The sequence below is a fragment of the Hemiscyllium ocellatum genome, chromosome 35, assembly GCF_020745735.1.
Source record: "Hemiscyllium ocellatum isolate sHemOce1 chromosome 35, sHemOce1.pat.X.cur, whole genome shotgun sequence".
NCBI classification, from domain to species: domain Eukaryota; kingdom Metazoa; phylum Chordata; class Chondrichthyes; order Orectolobiformes; family Hemiscylliidae; genus Hemiscyllium; species Hemiscyllium ocellatum.
This window is the reverse complement of record NC_083435.1, coordinates 19,705,487-19,720,392: the sequence shown is the minus strand read 5'-3', so window position 1 is coordinate 19,720,392 and position 14,906 is coordinate 19,705,487. Positions and strand designations below refer to the sequence as shown.

At 42.0% G+C, this 14,906-nt stretch overlaps 1 protein-coding gene across 3 annotated transcripts in view; it reads left to right on the top strand.

Annotated features, from left to right (window-relative positions):
* Nucleotides 1-5,249, top strand: part of LOC132832860 (uncharacterized) — a 40,219-nt gene extending 34,970 nt beyond the window's left edge. For 2 of the 3 annotated variants that reach the window (XM_060851048.1, XM_060851046.1), the window contains one exon: nt 2,896-5,249. In XM_060851048.1, coding sequence (XP_060707031.1) covers nt 2,896-3,084 — 189 coding nt within the window. In that variant the 3' untranslated portion in view covers nt 3,085-5,249. The remainder of the gene's footprint in view (nt 1-2,895) is intronic. The other variant, XM_060851049.1, reaches the window with a different exon arrangement.
* The last annotated feature ends 9,657 nt before the right edge of the window (nt 5,250-14,906 follow it).

The window sequence follows — 14,906 nt, the reverse complement described above, 5'->3', positions numbered from 1 at the left end:
TTATTCAAGCTGTCCACGCCTCTCTTATACTCTTCTATTCAGTCTCCCCTCAACCTTCTCTGCTTCAAAGAAACGAAACTGAGTTTATTCAATTTCACTTCATATCTAAAATCCTCCATCGCACATAACATCCTGGTGCACCTCCTTTGCAATCTTGCCAGTGCAATCACAGCATTCCTGTCGTAAGACAACCAGAACTGCAGTAAATGTCTATCTCACATTTATAAGTTACCTTTCCATCTGACCAATCCATTTATATTCTCCCACAACCTAACATTGTCCTCATCACTGACAACCACCCAGCCCCAGTCTTTGTGTCATCCACAAATTTGCTTACCATCCCTCCAACATTCTCATCTACACCATTTATCAATATCTCAAATCCTGTGTTGCATCACTACACTGGGGTCTAGGTGCACAAATAGTATTTTACCATCATCCGCTGTCTCCGGTCACTAAGCCAACTCTGGATCCAATATGCCAAGTTACCTTGGTTCCCATGAGCTTTTACCTTCCTTATATGGTTCCTATGTGAATATTGTAAACATGTTGTTGAAGTCCATCAACTACATATAAACCATAAACTACATCAAATGCACTAGCTTCATCCAAACACTTGGTCACCTCCTCAAAATTCGCCATCAGATTTGTTAGATATGGGATTCTCTCTGACCGAAGCCATGCTGACATTCCCTGACCAAATCTTACCTCAAAATATCGAGATTAGTTTCCTGCTTTAGTATTTGGATAGGATAAATAGACAAAGCCTTTTCCCTGGGGTCGGGGAGTTCAGAACTAGAAGGCATAGATTTAGGGTGAGAGAGGAAAATTATAAAAAGGACCTTTGGGGCAACTTTTTCATGCAAAAGGTGGTACGTGTATAGAATGAGCTGCCAGAGGATGTCGTGGAGGCTGGTACAATTACAACATGTAAGAGGCATTTGGATGGGTATATGAATAGGAAGGGTTTGGAGGGATATGGGCTGGGTGCTGGCAGGTGGGAATAAATTGGGTTGGGATATCTGGTCGGCATGGACGGGTTGGACCTAAGGGTCTGTTTCCATGTTTTACATCTCTGTGACTCTAAGTCTGCCTATCACTGATATTAGACTCACTATTCTATGGTTTCTTCATTTATTTCTACCACCTTTACTGTAAAAGTGGAACCACATTCGCTGTCCTCCAGTTCTCAGGCACCTTCCCTCTGGCTAGAGATGATTTAAAAATTTTGGTCAGGCTAGCTGTAATTTTCTTCTCATGTCCCACTGTGGTCAGGGATACAACTGGCCCAGACCTGGGAGTATGTGCACATTTAAACTTCCTGAACCCTCCATTATCCCTTTGTTTCTTCTACAAAGCCACTCAAGAACTTTGCAAACCATACCCCACTTTTTCTGTAGACCAACTTTCTCTTTTCCAAAACAAATATGACAAGTACTGTGTTGTGGTTGCTATCATTAACATGCTCTCCCGCTGTCACCTTGTACACCCGCCCGCTTCATTCCCTGGAACTAGGTCCAGAAGTTCACTGCCCCTTGTTCAATTTTCTTTTTGTTGAGAGGAGAAGGAAGCATTCGCCTGAATATAACATCAAGAGGCTTTAAAAAAGATTGAGCTCATTGGCATTGGTGGTACCTTTTCATTGGTTGGAGTCATATCTGGCAAATAGAAAGATTTTGTGTGTTGGAGATCAGTCATCTATGCTCCAAGGCATCACTGCAGGGTTTCCTCAGCATAGTGCTTGTTTTATGCTTATACCGACTTAATTTTCATGATCCAATGTTTTCCAAGACTTTCCTCAATGATGGCCTGACACCAGATCCAAAGGAGCATCATACCTCTCTAAACGAGAAACGTGGCTACCTGAATAATATTCTCTGAGAGCAGTCCTACTCATGTTTGACTAATTCTCCATTCTACAGTTTCCACATTCCAAGGACTCCAAACTAAAATTTCATTGGACATAGCTGATCATTCAAATGACCAGCTGCCTGTGAGAACCACATATAAGCTAATTACAGACTGACCCCTTAAAAGGTTGGTTCTCGTGACAGAACATAGTTTTTCTGATGTTCCGGTACTTTCACTCCAATGGAGATGATCTCCATCATGATGAATAGATGGGCCTTTTTCATTCTTTCTCGCTCAATCTTACTTTCTGTCACTTTCTATCTCACACTCTATGTCAACAACAATGTGAACATTTTGTCAGAGAGGAACCAGCCAACAGTCACAGAACTTTGATAAGAGGTCAAAAAGACACCACAATTTTCAAAATGAGGAATTTTGGAGCCATTCTGGAGTAGCAGTGGGGTACTAGACACTATGTTTACCTTACCTGGTACTGGAGGTCTGAAGAAAAGAAAGGTCTAATTAAAGATATCTGTCCCATGCCATCATACAAAGTAAGAAAGAAAGAGGGTTTGCAGAATCTGGCACATTCTACATGACCAATTGCTCTTGTTCAGAACAGCAGATTAGCCAAGATGACTGTCAATTGGGATGGTCTTTGCATGAAATTGGCTTCTTTCAATGCTGACCCTCCAGATTGGCAGGCTACTTAGGCAATGGCCCCATGAGAGTGAGGATGAAAGACATGATGTAAATACTATACTTGAAGGGAAGTCACACATTTTGCCCATGTAAGAACCAAAAAGTATTGTCACAATGTGGTATACTATTTCAGGTAAGACTTAGATGCTAGTAAAAAATATGTTCCTGCAAAGAGTTCGCTGACTAAAAATATTATAATACTGGCTATTGATGAGATTTGTGCACCTATATAATTGTGTAGAGTGATTTTAAATTGAGTTTTGGTACATGGTCTGTTGATCAATGGTGTTGTTTATAAACTGCTGATTGATCATCTGTATTCCATACTTGGAAATGATTTAGCAGCAAACACAGTCAAGTCCGAGCAGTGAAAGAGAGAAGATAATACCAAGACTGCCATTGCTTACCACTATCTCAATCAAGACTGCTTCAGACAAAAATGAATCCATCATTGGAGTGCACTACACAGTGAGAGAGGATATGACTGAAGGGCCTCAACATGAAGATGAAGGATCTCAAAATGAATCTTAGAAATAAAATGTGATGGTAAGTTAGCTGTGCCTACCATTACCAGGAGTTCATACAAGTGCACAATTCAGAAAAGACGACTTACAATACCAAAGTCGGGAGTATTCTGAAATGGAAAATCAATTCAGAAACAAACATAAAGTGAATTAGGAACTATCAAGGTTACTTAAAAAAAAAATTAAGACTCGTTCTAAATATGGTCAGAGAATCTAATTAATTACAGTTTCTTTAATGATTAGACCAAACAGAAGTATCAAATGACTCTGCTTGAGTATAATAAATCATTTCAATGATATTCCTAAAGCAGCTAAGAAATATTTTGACCCACAAATGAAAGGGCTATTAGCGTGCAAAGGGAACTATTTTGAATTTGTTGTCTGAACCAGGCGTGGAAGAATCTGTGGAAGAAACAAAAATAGAGTTAATGCTTCAGAATGACGATATTTTAATTTAGAACTTTTCAGATGTATTAGATCTTAAACAAATTTAGAGCGAAGAAAAGGTGGGCATGGGAGATGAGAACAAAGAGATGAGAGGGTGAAATGGAGAGGTGGATGATGGTTAAAGCCTATACTCCAAGATGTGCTAATAATTGTCTTTCGATGAGCTGATCTCTAACTTGCTGTTTTCTGTTCTGAGTTTTTGAATAGTAGAGTTATTTTTTTTAATTTCCAAGACATATAAGTAGAAGTGTGATAAAAAGGGTTGAGGTTAATTATGAGCCAAAGTACGCAAAAGCAGGGGGAATACCTGGGGAGGTACCTGTCTTTACTGATGAAGCTATCAATTAAATCTTTGTGAAAGAGTGGAGATACTGGATGAGTTGAAAATGGATAAAACACAACATTGGATGATATTCATCCAAGGGGCTGACTTGCTGTCTCAATGCTTAGCACTGCTGCCTCGCAGTGCCAGGACCTGTCTTTGATTCCACCTTTGGGCAACTGTCTGTGTGAAGATTTCATGTTCTTCCATCTCTGCGTGGCATTTCCTCCGGATGCTCTGGTTGACTTCCACATTCCAAATTTCTGCTAGCTTGGTGTTTTTACCAAGTTAAATTGTCCGTGATGTCCATACACACGCAGGTTAGGTGGATCATCCATAGTGTATGTTAGGTTACAGGGATAGGGCAGTGGGGTAGTTTGGATGGGATGCTGTTTGCAGGGGTCAGTGTGGACTTGATGGTTTAAATATCCTGCTTCTGCACTGTTAGGATTCTACGAACAAGAATTTTAAAGAACGGGTCAGTAAAATGAAATATGCAAAGAGCTGAAGAAGGCGACTATTTATGCAGATGTCTGAGATACTCTTTCAGGTTTGAAACAATGATGAAGCGGCAATGATGGAAACAAATGAAGTTCAGAATGTGAAAACTTAGCAATTTTCAAAAACAGAATGGGACAATTTACATTTGTGTTCCAACAGCGTCTCTTCTCTTGAAGGAGTTTTGAATTATAAATGTTGGAAATAGAAAATTGTCTGAAAGCCTCACAAAAGTCTAATTTTACAAATTAAAGCAGACAGTAAACCCAGGTGAGAATTTTTTTAAATTAGATTATTTACAGTGTGGAAACAGGCCCTTCATCCCAACAAGTCCACACTAACTCTCCGAAGAGTAACCCACCCAGACACATTCTCCTCCTGACTAATGCCCTAACTCTGTGAGCAATTTATCATGGCCAATTCACCTGACCTGCATATCTTTGGAGTGTGGGGGGAATCCAGAACCTCCCAAGGAAACCCGCGCAGACATAGGAAGAATGTGCAACCGCCACACAGACAGTCACCCGAGATGGGAATTGAACGGGTCTTCTGGCGCTGTGAGGCTGCAGTGCTCACCGCTGAGCCATCGTCACAATTTGACACTTTGTGGTGATCATGATGGGCTCGAAAACTTAATTGGACAATGGGGGAATTACTATGTGGATTGCATGTTGTAAGATAATTTTTAGGATCATAACATGTTGATGATGATGGGGGACATTGATTGTAATTGGGTTGGAGTGGTGAGAGGTGACATGGTGAGTAGATGGGTATCTGAGGTAATTTCAAGGTGTAACTTTTTATTTTGATGTTGTCATTTTTGAGTTGAAGATGAAACGGAAAGTGTGAGAAAAATGGAAAACCTAATTAAAAACCTAATAAACAGTTGCCTGTCAAAATAAAAAGACTCTGGCGCATTTTTGTAATTCTTCTCCCATGGTAAAGAGACATGGAAGTATTGACATGATACTTCAATCACAACCTCCAAATTCATTAATAATCTTCTTTTTGGGATTAATCTTTCCACGTTCTGATTAGCCCGTTTATTATTTCTATGCTCCTATATTTATGTTTCAATTAGCTTTCAATCTCTACTCATGACTTTTCATTGTCTTCATTGGTTTCTTTCTCACCCTGAACATGAAATATGCAGACGTCTCTCACTCACAATATCAACGTGATATCTTTCATATGCAACCTTTCTTTGCTTCACCCAGCTATTAATCTACCTGTTTCACCTTTCAGTGGTTGCATGCTGTGCGTGCCCGAGCTTTCTCTGACTATATACCTCAGATCTACCCAAACCATCAAATTAAAGGTTGCTGTTATTTATTACTTTGCTCAGTTGGCCAGAAGGCTGGTTTTTGATGTAGGGTCACACTACCAGTGCATTCTAACTTCACATATCCACTTGAGGTGACCATGATAGTCCTGCAAATTCAACCATTCTCCTTGCAGAGGCATGGTCAGCCGCATGTTAAAACACCAGTCATTGTCTGTCCCTAATGAGAGAGCAGCGTTATGGTCTGCTGAGGCATGACTTTATCTATTTATCAATTATTTTTACTTGCCAACAAGGAGTGGCACCAAATGCTGAGGCTGGCAAGAATGCCGGCAACCAGGTGCCAGTGCAATCACAAACAATGACATCATTTGTCTACTGAAAGTGCTTAAACTCCCTGCAGATGCTGAAGAGATACTGCTAAATTAATTACATTTATTACACTCTCATATTCTTCAAATTTCTTTCTGCTGAAGTTTTTATCTATTTAATAAATACGTAGGGAAATATACCTCAGGTAAAAGAAGAAGGTAGATGCGTTCCTGTCAGAGGATGGAAATGGAAATGACAGGCAGTGTAGGGATCCCTTATGGCCTTTCCCTTCAACAACAAATATTCCGTTTTGGATACCGTTGAGTGTGACTTACCGGGGTAAGCAATGGGGCACAGGGCTCTGGCACAGAATCTGTCCCTGTTGCTCAGAAGGGAAGGGAGAAGAAGAGCAGAACATAAGTGATTGGGACTCCACAGTTAGTGGGACAGATAGGAGGTTCTAAGGAAACGGGAGAGACGCATGCTTGGTGTGTTGCCTTCCCGTGCCAGGGTTTGTGATGTCCGTGACTGTGTTTTCAGTCTCCTTTCAGGGGAGGGGGATCAGCCCCAACTTGTGGTCCACATAGGCACTAATGACAAAGTTAGGAAGATCGATGGGGGTGGAAAACAGAAATTCAGGTAGCTAGGGTGGAAGCTTAGAGCTAGAACAAAAGAATTGTTACCTCTGGTTTGTTGCCTGTGCCACATGCTATCGAAGCGAGGAACAGGGAGAAAGAGGAGTTCCAGGTAAGGTGCAGGAGGGAGGGCTTTGGTTTCCTGGAAAATTGGGGCTCTTTCTGGGGTAGGTGGGACCTCTACAAACAGGATGGTGTTTACCTGAAACAGAGGATGCCAACATCCTGGGGAGGGGGGTGGAAGATATTTGCTAATGCGCTTCAGGTGTGTTTAAACTAATTCAGCAGGATGATGGGAACCGATATTATAGTTCAAGTTTACAGGAGGGTGAGAGTCGTGAAGGAAGAACTAAGATTTCAAGATCGCAAGAAGGCACCAGCAGGCAAGAGGTTGGTTGAAGTGTGTCTACTTCAAAGCCATGAGCATTTGGAATAAGGTGGATGAACTTGAAGCAGTTGGTACCTGGGATTTCGATGTTGTGGATGAACTTGCAGCAGTTGGTACCTGGGATTTCGATGTTGTGGCCATTTCAGAGTAATGGGAAGAGAAGGGGCAGGAATGGTTATTGCAGGTTCTGGGATTTAGACGTTTCAGTAAGAACAGATAAAATGGTAAAAGAGGAGGTGGTATGGCACTGCCAGTCAAGGACAGTATGAAAGTTGCAGAAAGGACAAATTGAGGTCTACTTTACTGAGCTAATATGGGCTCAGATTAGAAACAGGAAAGGAGACGTTACCCTATTGGGAATTTTCTATCGGCCTCCAAACAGTCCCAGACATGTAGAGGATAGGACGGTAAAGGTGATCCTTAGTAGGAACGAGAGTGTTAGGGTAGTTGTTATGGGGGACTTTAATTTTCCAAATATTGACTGGGAACGCTATAGTTCAAGTACTTTAGATGGGCCAATTCTTTTTCAATGTGTGCAGGAGGGTTTCCTGACACAGAATGTAGACAGACAACAAGGGGCGAGGACACATTAGAGTTGGTAATGGATAATGAACCTGGCCAAGTATTAGATTTGGAGGTAGGTATGCACTTGGTGATAGTGACCACAATTCGATTATATTTACTTTAGCCATGGAAATAGCTAGGTATATACCACAGGGCAAGAGTTATAGCTGCAGGAAAGGCAATTACGATGCAATTAGGCAAAATTTAGAATGAATACCATGGGGAAGGAAATGCAGGGATGGGCACAATTGAAATGTGAAGCTTATTTAAGGACAAGCTCCTCTGGGTCAATTATAAGTATGTACCGGTCAGGCAGGGAAGAAATTGGTGAGTGCAGGAGCAGTGGTTTATGAAGGAAGTTGAATCGTTTGTCAAGAGGGCAGCATGGTGGTTCGGTGTTTAGCATTGCTGCCTCACAGCATCAGGGTTCCAGGTTCGACTCCAGTCGTGGGAGGCTCTGTGTGGCGTTTGCACATTCGCCCCGTGTCAGAAGGGAATGGGTCTGGGTGGGTTGCTGTTCGGAGGTTTGGTGTGGACTAGTTAGGCTGAAGAGCCTGTTTCCACACTGTAGCCAATCTATGAAGAGGAAGAACAAGGTTTATGTCAGGATGAGGCGTGGTGGCTCAGTTAGGGTGCTTGAGAGTTATACGTTCGCCGGGAAAGTCCTAAAAAGGGAGTTCGGAAGAACCAGGAAGGGTCATGAGAAGTCATTGGCGGATCGGATCAAGGAAAAGCTCTGTTTTGCAGCAACAGCTGGAAGGGCTGGAGCTTGGACCAGGGGCCTGCCAGGAGCGGTGAGTCACTGATATGAACCTTTAAAAACTTACCTCGAGCGCTGGAGTTGGATGATCAACATAATCGCACTGATTGTAGTTTAGGATCAAAGCGCAGAACTGTCCCATCCTGTTCACACATTCCACGCGTCCATGTTTGCAAGTTACTGCGGAGCATGGGCAAGAGCACAGACAGACTGCTGCGTTTTATACGAAAGTAACATTCTGTAGATAAACTAGAGCGAGCAATATACAATATAAAATATAACCTGTAACTCTAAAAACGTAGCAACAGTAGCAAAGGCTTTCTCGTATTTATGCTCGATTCTCTGATTTAGACAGGTCAGATTTAAAATGTAAAAAGGCTTAACAGACGGTCTAAAACAGGGACGCTATTAGGACATTTTTATAAAACACTGTTTCGACCTCAACTGCAGTGTTTTTGCATCATTTTTAGTCACCAGCTTTTAGAAGGATGTAAAGATTGAGAGAGCTTGTCGGCGAGGTGTTCCATAATAATTCCATGGAATGATCAAGAACCAGACAAGACAGATTTGATTTGATTTGAGTTATTGTTGCATGACCTCAGTAAAATGAAAAATTTTGCGAGCAGTACAAGCAGATCGTGATAAGTAAGGACGTACAGATTATACAGTGGAAAAAAAATGAAGTAAATGTCAAAAGGACGATGAAAACTCTACAGAGAAATCTCATTTGTTAATATGTTCCTGCGGGGAGAGGTTGGCCACCAAAATGCACCGCCTGAGAGCATGCTGGAGGCAGAAACAATTGAGGCTTTCAGAATGGAGTAGAAAAGCCACAGGAATAGTACATAATGACGGTTTACGATGGACAGGCAGAAACAAGGAAAGATTGCTAATGCAGAGAAACAGCAGGGAGACACAGAACGAAAGGCGACACTGTGGGTCCAAATCGTTATTCAGACGGACAAATAATCATTTATCTTTCGTTGTAAATTTGTGAATTCTTCAACGTAGTTATACTGTCTCTTGATTTCCCGTTTGCGTTCACTTTATTAACCCGATTATAACATATTTTCCTTCACACCTCATCCTGAAGAAGGAAAACAAAAGGTCTTTTCTCTGTAAGAAAGCCGTCTGTCTTCCCTTTAAGTTGCATTTCTGTCGGCACAAATGGCAGCAGAAGTCTCTGAATGCTACTACTACTAGCGGTGTTGACGTATGGAGTCGTGTCACCCTGCCTGCAGTTACCTCTTTGATCGGAGCGAGGCGCTGTTGAATGCCCAGGCGAAAGAACAAACCTCACTCCACTCAACTGAGTAAAAAATCACATAACAGCAGGTTGTCGTCCAGCGGGCTTAATTGGAAGCACACTAGCTTTCTGAGCGCCGCTCCTTCAATCTCATGAAGGAGGGTCGCTTCGAAAGCTAGTGTGCATTCTTCGTTGCAATCTTTTTTATTGTGTCCGATACATTCTGGATAAACAATAGCCACATGTAAGAATAAACAATCCTACTCAATATTTTCTCTTTATACATAATCATAATTTTCGCCAACTCTCTTTTTTTCTGTATACCTCTAGAAATAGCAAAAGGAAATTTACAATTGTTATGCACATATAACAATGCACAGATTTTGACAAGGGTGGGCAGTCATTTCTGCAGAATAATCAGCATTGGTACACGGGGACCCTGCTGTATTCTCAGCATAACAGACTATGAGCAGTTTACCTGGAAAATGAAAATCCCACAAGGAAAATCCTGTACGCCCGGAACCCTCTGACAGGATCTGGCCATATTCTAAAATCAGGTCTGGTGAAGGCTGCACCCTCATCAGATTACTTACAGTATGGAAACAGGCCCGTCGACCCAACAAGTCCATACCGACTCGCCAGACACATCCCCAGGCAATTCAGCATGGCCAAATCTCCTACCCTGCACATTTTTGTGGATTGGGGGAGGAAGCCGGAGCACACGCAGTCACCTGAGGTAAGAACTAAACCCGGGTCTCTGGCTCTGTGAGGCAGCAGTGCTAACCACTGTGCTACTGTGCTGACAGATGAAAGAGCAGCGCTCCGAAAGCTAGTGCGTTCAATTAAACCTGTTGGACTATAACCTGGTGTTTACGGTTTTTAATTTTTTCCCCAAACACATTGGCCTTTTCTCATAAAACTTGATTTTAAAACTGTTCAAGAATCTATCTCAGTCTTAAATATGCACAAGGACACTGCCTCTACAGCTGTCTGTGGCAAGGGATTCCAAAGACTTACAACCTTTAGACAGAAGAAATATCTTACATCCCTTTTACGTCCCTTTATCCTGAGAATGCATTTCGGGGTGCATTAATGGTGTGGGTGTGTGTCTGCATTATCCGATGTATGTGAATTATGACCAACCGATCGTGTGTGTTTTAGTTTGCATGTGCCTGCATAACGGTTTGTGTGATTATTAGTTCTTTTTCTTTGAGTTGATATAGAATTGAATGGGCACATTTTAATGTGTGTCTACTCGTGTATTCGTGTACATTAGTATGAAAAGCTGGTTGTCAGCATTTGACGATAGATTAAGCAAAGATAACTGCAGTGTTAATAACAGCACGTTAGATAGATTTCTTGCCGCATTACACAGACAAGGACAACACACCTCCAGTTCCTGCTGCGATTTCACGCCGTTTTACCTTCTGTTTGGTGTTGAGACCGAAGTTAATACGGTCAATAGTGAGAAGAGTGTCCCGCACCTCTCATCTGAACTTGTTCTGGATATACAGTCAAGACTTTCCAAGTATTGACTGGGAACACTGTAGTACGAGTACTATAGATGGGTTAGTTTTAATCCAGTGTATGCAGGACGGCTTCCCGACACAGTGTGTAGATAGGTCAACAAGGAGCAAATTTGGTACTACGTAATGAGCCCGGCCAGGTGTGAGACTTGGACGTAGGTGAGCACCTTGATGATGGCGATCACAATTCTGTTATGTTTACTTTAGTGATAGAAAGGTATAGGTGCATACCACTGGACAAGAGTTACAGCTCGAGAAAGGCAATTACTATGTGATTAGGCAAGATTTAGGAAGCATAGGATGGATAAGGAAACTGCAGGGGATGGGCACATTAAAAATGTGGAGCTTATTCAAGGAAAAGCTCCTGCGTGTCCTAGATACGTATGTACCTGTCAGACAGGGAGGAAGCTGCAGAACGCGGGAGCCATGGTTTATGAAGGAAGTGGAACCTCTGGTCAAGAGGAAGAAGAAGGCTTATGTTAGGATGAGATGTGAAGGCTCAGTGAGGGCACTTGAGGGTTACAAGGTAGCCAGGAAAGATCTAAAGAGAGAGCTTAGAAGAGCCAGGAGGAGACATGAGAAGTTGTTGGCGCATAGGATCATGGTAAACCCTAAGGCTTTCTATAGGTATTTAAGGAATAAAAGAATGACAAGAGTAAGATTACAGCCAATCAAGGATAGTAGTGGGAAGTGGTGTGTAGAGTCAGAGGAGATAGGTGAAGCACTAAATGAATATTTTTCGACAGTATTCACTCTGGAAAATGACAATGTTGTCGAGGAGAATACTGAAATACAGACTACTAGACTAGGTGGGATCGAGGTTCACAAGGAAGAGGTATTGGAAATCCTGCAGAGTGTGAAAATAGATAAGTCCCCTGGCCCGGATGGGATTTATCCTAGGATCCTCTGTGAAGCCAGGGAGGAGATTGCCGAGCCTTTGACATGGATCTTAAAATCATCATTGTTTACAGGGATAGTGCCAGATGACTGGAGGATAGCAAATGTTCAAGAAGGGGAGTAGAGACAACCCTGGTAATTATAGTCCAGTGAGCCTTACTTCAGTTGTTGGTAAAGTGTTGGAAAAGGTTATAATAGGATTTATAATCATCTAGAAAAGAATAATTTGGTTAGGGATAGTCAGCACGGTTTTGTGAAGGGTAGGTCGTGCCTCACAAACTTTATTGAGTTCTTTGGTCACCTTCTCAAACAGGTAGATGAGAGTAAGCCAGTTCATGAGGTGTATATGGATTTCAGCAAGGCGTTCGATATGGTTCCTCACAGTAGACTATTGTACAAAATGCCGAAGAATGGGATTGTGGGAGAAATAGCAGTTTAGAACAGTAATTAGCTTGCTGAAAGACGACAGAGGGTGGTGGTTGATGGGAAATTTTCATCCTGGAGTCCAGTTACCAGTGGTGTACTGCGAGGGTCAGTGTTCGGTCCATTGCTGTTTGTCATTTTTATAAATGACCTGGATGAGGGCATGAGGTGGGTTAGAAAATTTGCAGACCACACTAAGGTCAGTGGAGTTGTGGATAATGATGAATGATGTTGTTGGTTACAATGAGACATAGATAAACTGCAGAGCTGGGCTGAGAGGTGGCAAATGGAGTTTAATGTGGACAAGTGTGAGGTGATTCACTTTGGTCGGAGTAACCAGAATGCAAAGTACTGGGCTAATGGTAAGAGACTTGGTAGTATAGATGAGCAGAGAGATATAGGTGTCCAGGTACACAGCTGCCCCAAGCTTCAACGCGCCCCTCAACACGTAGTCCTGGACCTTGGAATGTGCCTGTCTGCAACACTCAGTCGGGGTCAACTCCTTCAGTTGGAAGATCAACAGGTTTCAGTCCAAGGAGCGTCTTTGAACGAGTTGTTTGTCATATTGGGCAAGAGGTGTTCTTTCCCGGGTTTGTTTTAAGTCATGTCACCGCCGTGAGCCTTAGTTTGCCTCACAGCGAATATGTCTAACTGTTGGAGAATAGGAGCAGCCATGGTTTTCTCTGTCAGCATCCTGCTTGCTCAGTTCACCTGCCCTTATATTCTCTGCAGGATGTTTCGTGATTTAAACAATTCCATACTCTTGTTCTTGAGCACTTGAGAGTGTGATTTAACAGCGACTAGGATAGTAAGGGCTTCCCATCCACCGACTTCCCACTGTGGCCAGAAGTCGGGCAAACTGTCACAGACGCACATGCTGTCTGAATGTTTGCCAGCGGGCAACTTAATGTGGATGGCTGACCGACTGCATCAGCAGCCTGAGTACTCACTTTGTTGTGGGAAATTTTATGAGAACTCCACTGGGGCTTCACCATATATATTCATATATATATTCATATATATTCCACATTTCGTTTACCTGTTTTCTACAAGGGAGGATTAATCCACAAAATATTTAAAAGACTGCGCACTGGCTTTCCCGATTCCATGTTTTCGCTCCCATTTTGTTTAAGTTTGATTTGCTTCTTGGTATCAGGGTTTCAGACTATCGACAACGGTTTAGTGGTCATCATTGTTAGACTGGCATTTCCCAATTCGATTCAATTGCAAATTTTACTGAGGTGCAATTCGGACCATTTCCCCTTGAACATAATGTAAATCTCTGATTAGTAATCTAGCAGAACACCGCTAGACCAATGCGTGCCCCCAGTACGGATGTATGTTAACTGTAGCTTTGGAAATGTTGAAATTAAGATGAAGCTAGCAAAGATAATCCGCGATTGATCGGTGCATTTAAGTTGCAAAAAGTTACATCTGAAAATTGCTGTTTGCTCGTGAAGTGAAAGTGGAAATATTTAAGAGGGACCGAAGGGGCAACTTTTTCAAGACAGTGGTGTGTGAAGGAAATGGCTGCAATAGGAAATGGTGGAGGCTAGTGCAATTACAATATTTAAAAGGCATGTGGATGAAGTTAGAGTGGAGGTATGTTGGCCAAATGTGGCAAATGGAACTAGGTCTACCGAGGCATGACGGAGTACAATTGCTGTACAATTGAATAACTCTATGAATCTAATAGGCCTTCATCATATACCTCCGCGAATTTCAGTGCTTTAAGTAGGTTTTGATAATGGTTTTCCTGGTGCTGTATTCTGAAGTAAAACCTGTATCCATGTTGTCATTAACAGCCTCTTTATCCCAAAGTTGAGAAAGGAAAGAACTTTGTGTGCGTTTGCACAGGACTATCACGCACTACTCGATTAGATCGCTAGGTAATGCAGCGAATCATAGACTGGTAAATCCTGACCAAATTTGTTATGGACAGATAACATTTCCGCTTTTTCTTTTTAATAACATGTGTATGTCTTTTTTCAATGTCTATTCCATCAAAAACCTTGATAATCCTAAAGACTTAAGTTCAGTTTTCCGCAGCCTTCTATTTGCTGTTCTGAGTAAGGGTCACCGGACCTGAAATGTTACCTTGGATTTCTCTGCACAAATACTGCAAGACCTGCTGAACTTTTCCACCAACTTCTGTTGTTGCTTCTATTTCTTAGCTTGTTCAGGCATCTCTGACAGTTTAAACTACCAGTCGTCGTACATATTGTAGAAAATTTCGTTTTGTTTACTTATTGAGTCCAATTCTATCAGGTTTTATTAGTTTCCATCTGAACACAATACTCCGTTTAGGGAATGCTGCACACCTTTAACAAAACTCATTGCGTAACTTATTTGTTGAAATGGATGTGAAATTGAACACAGCATACCAGAGGAGAGAGGCCGATCCTGTATATTTTTGGTGTGCTTCCTGCATAGAATGGGATTAATTTACACGGAACCAGAAACAAAGAAGTAAAAGCCTCGCATTGGGTTGATAAATTCATCACCATATGAACACTGGAGACACGTCAC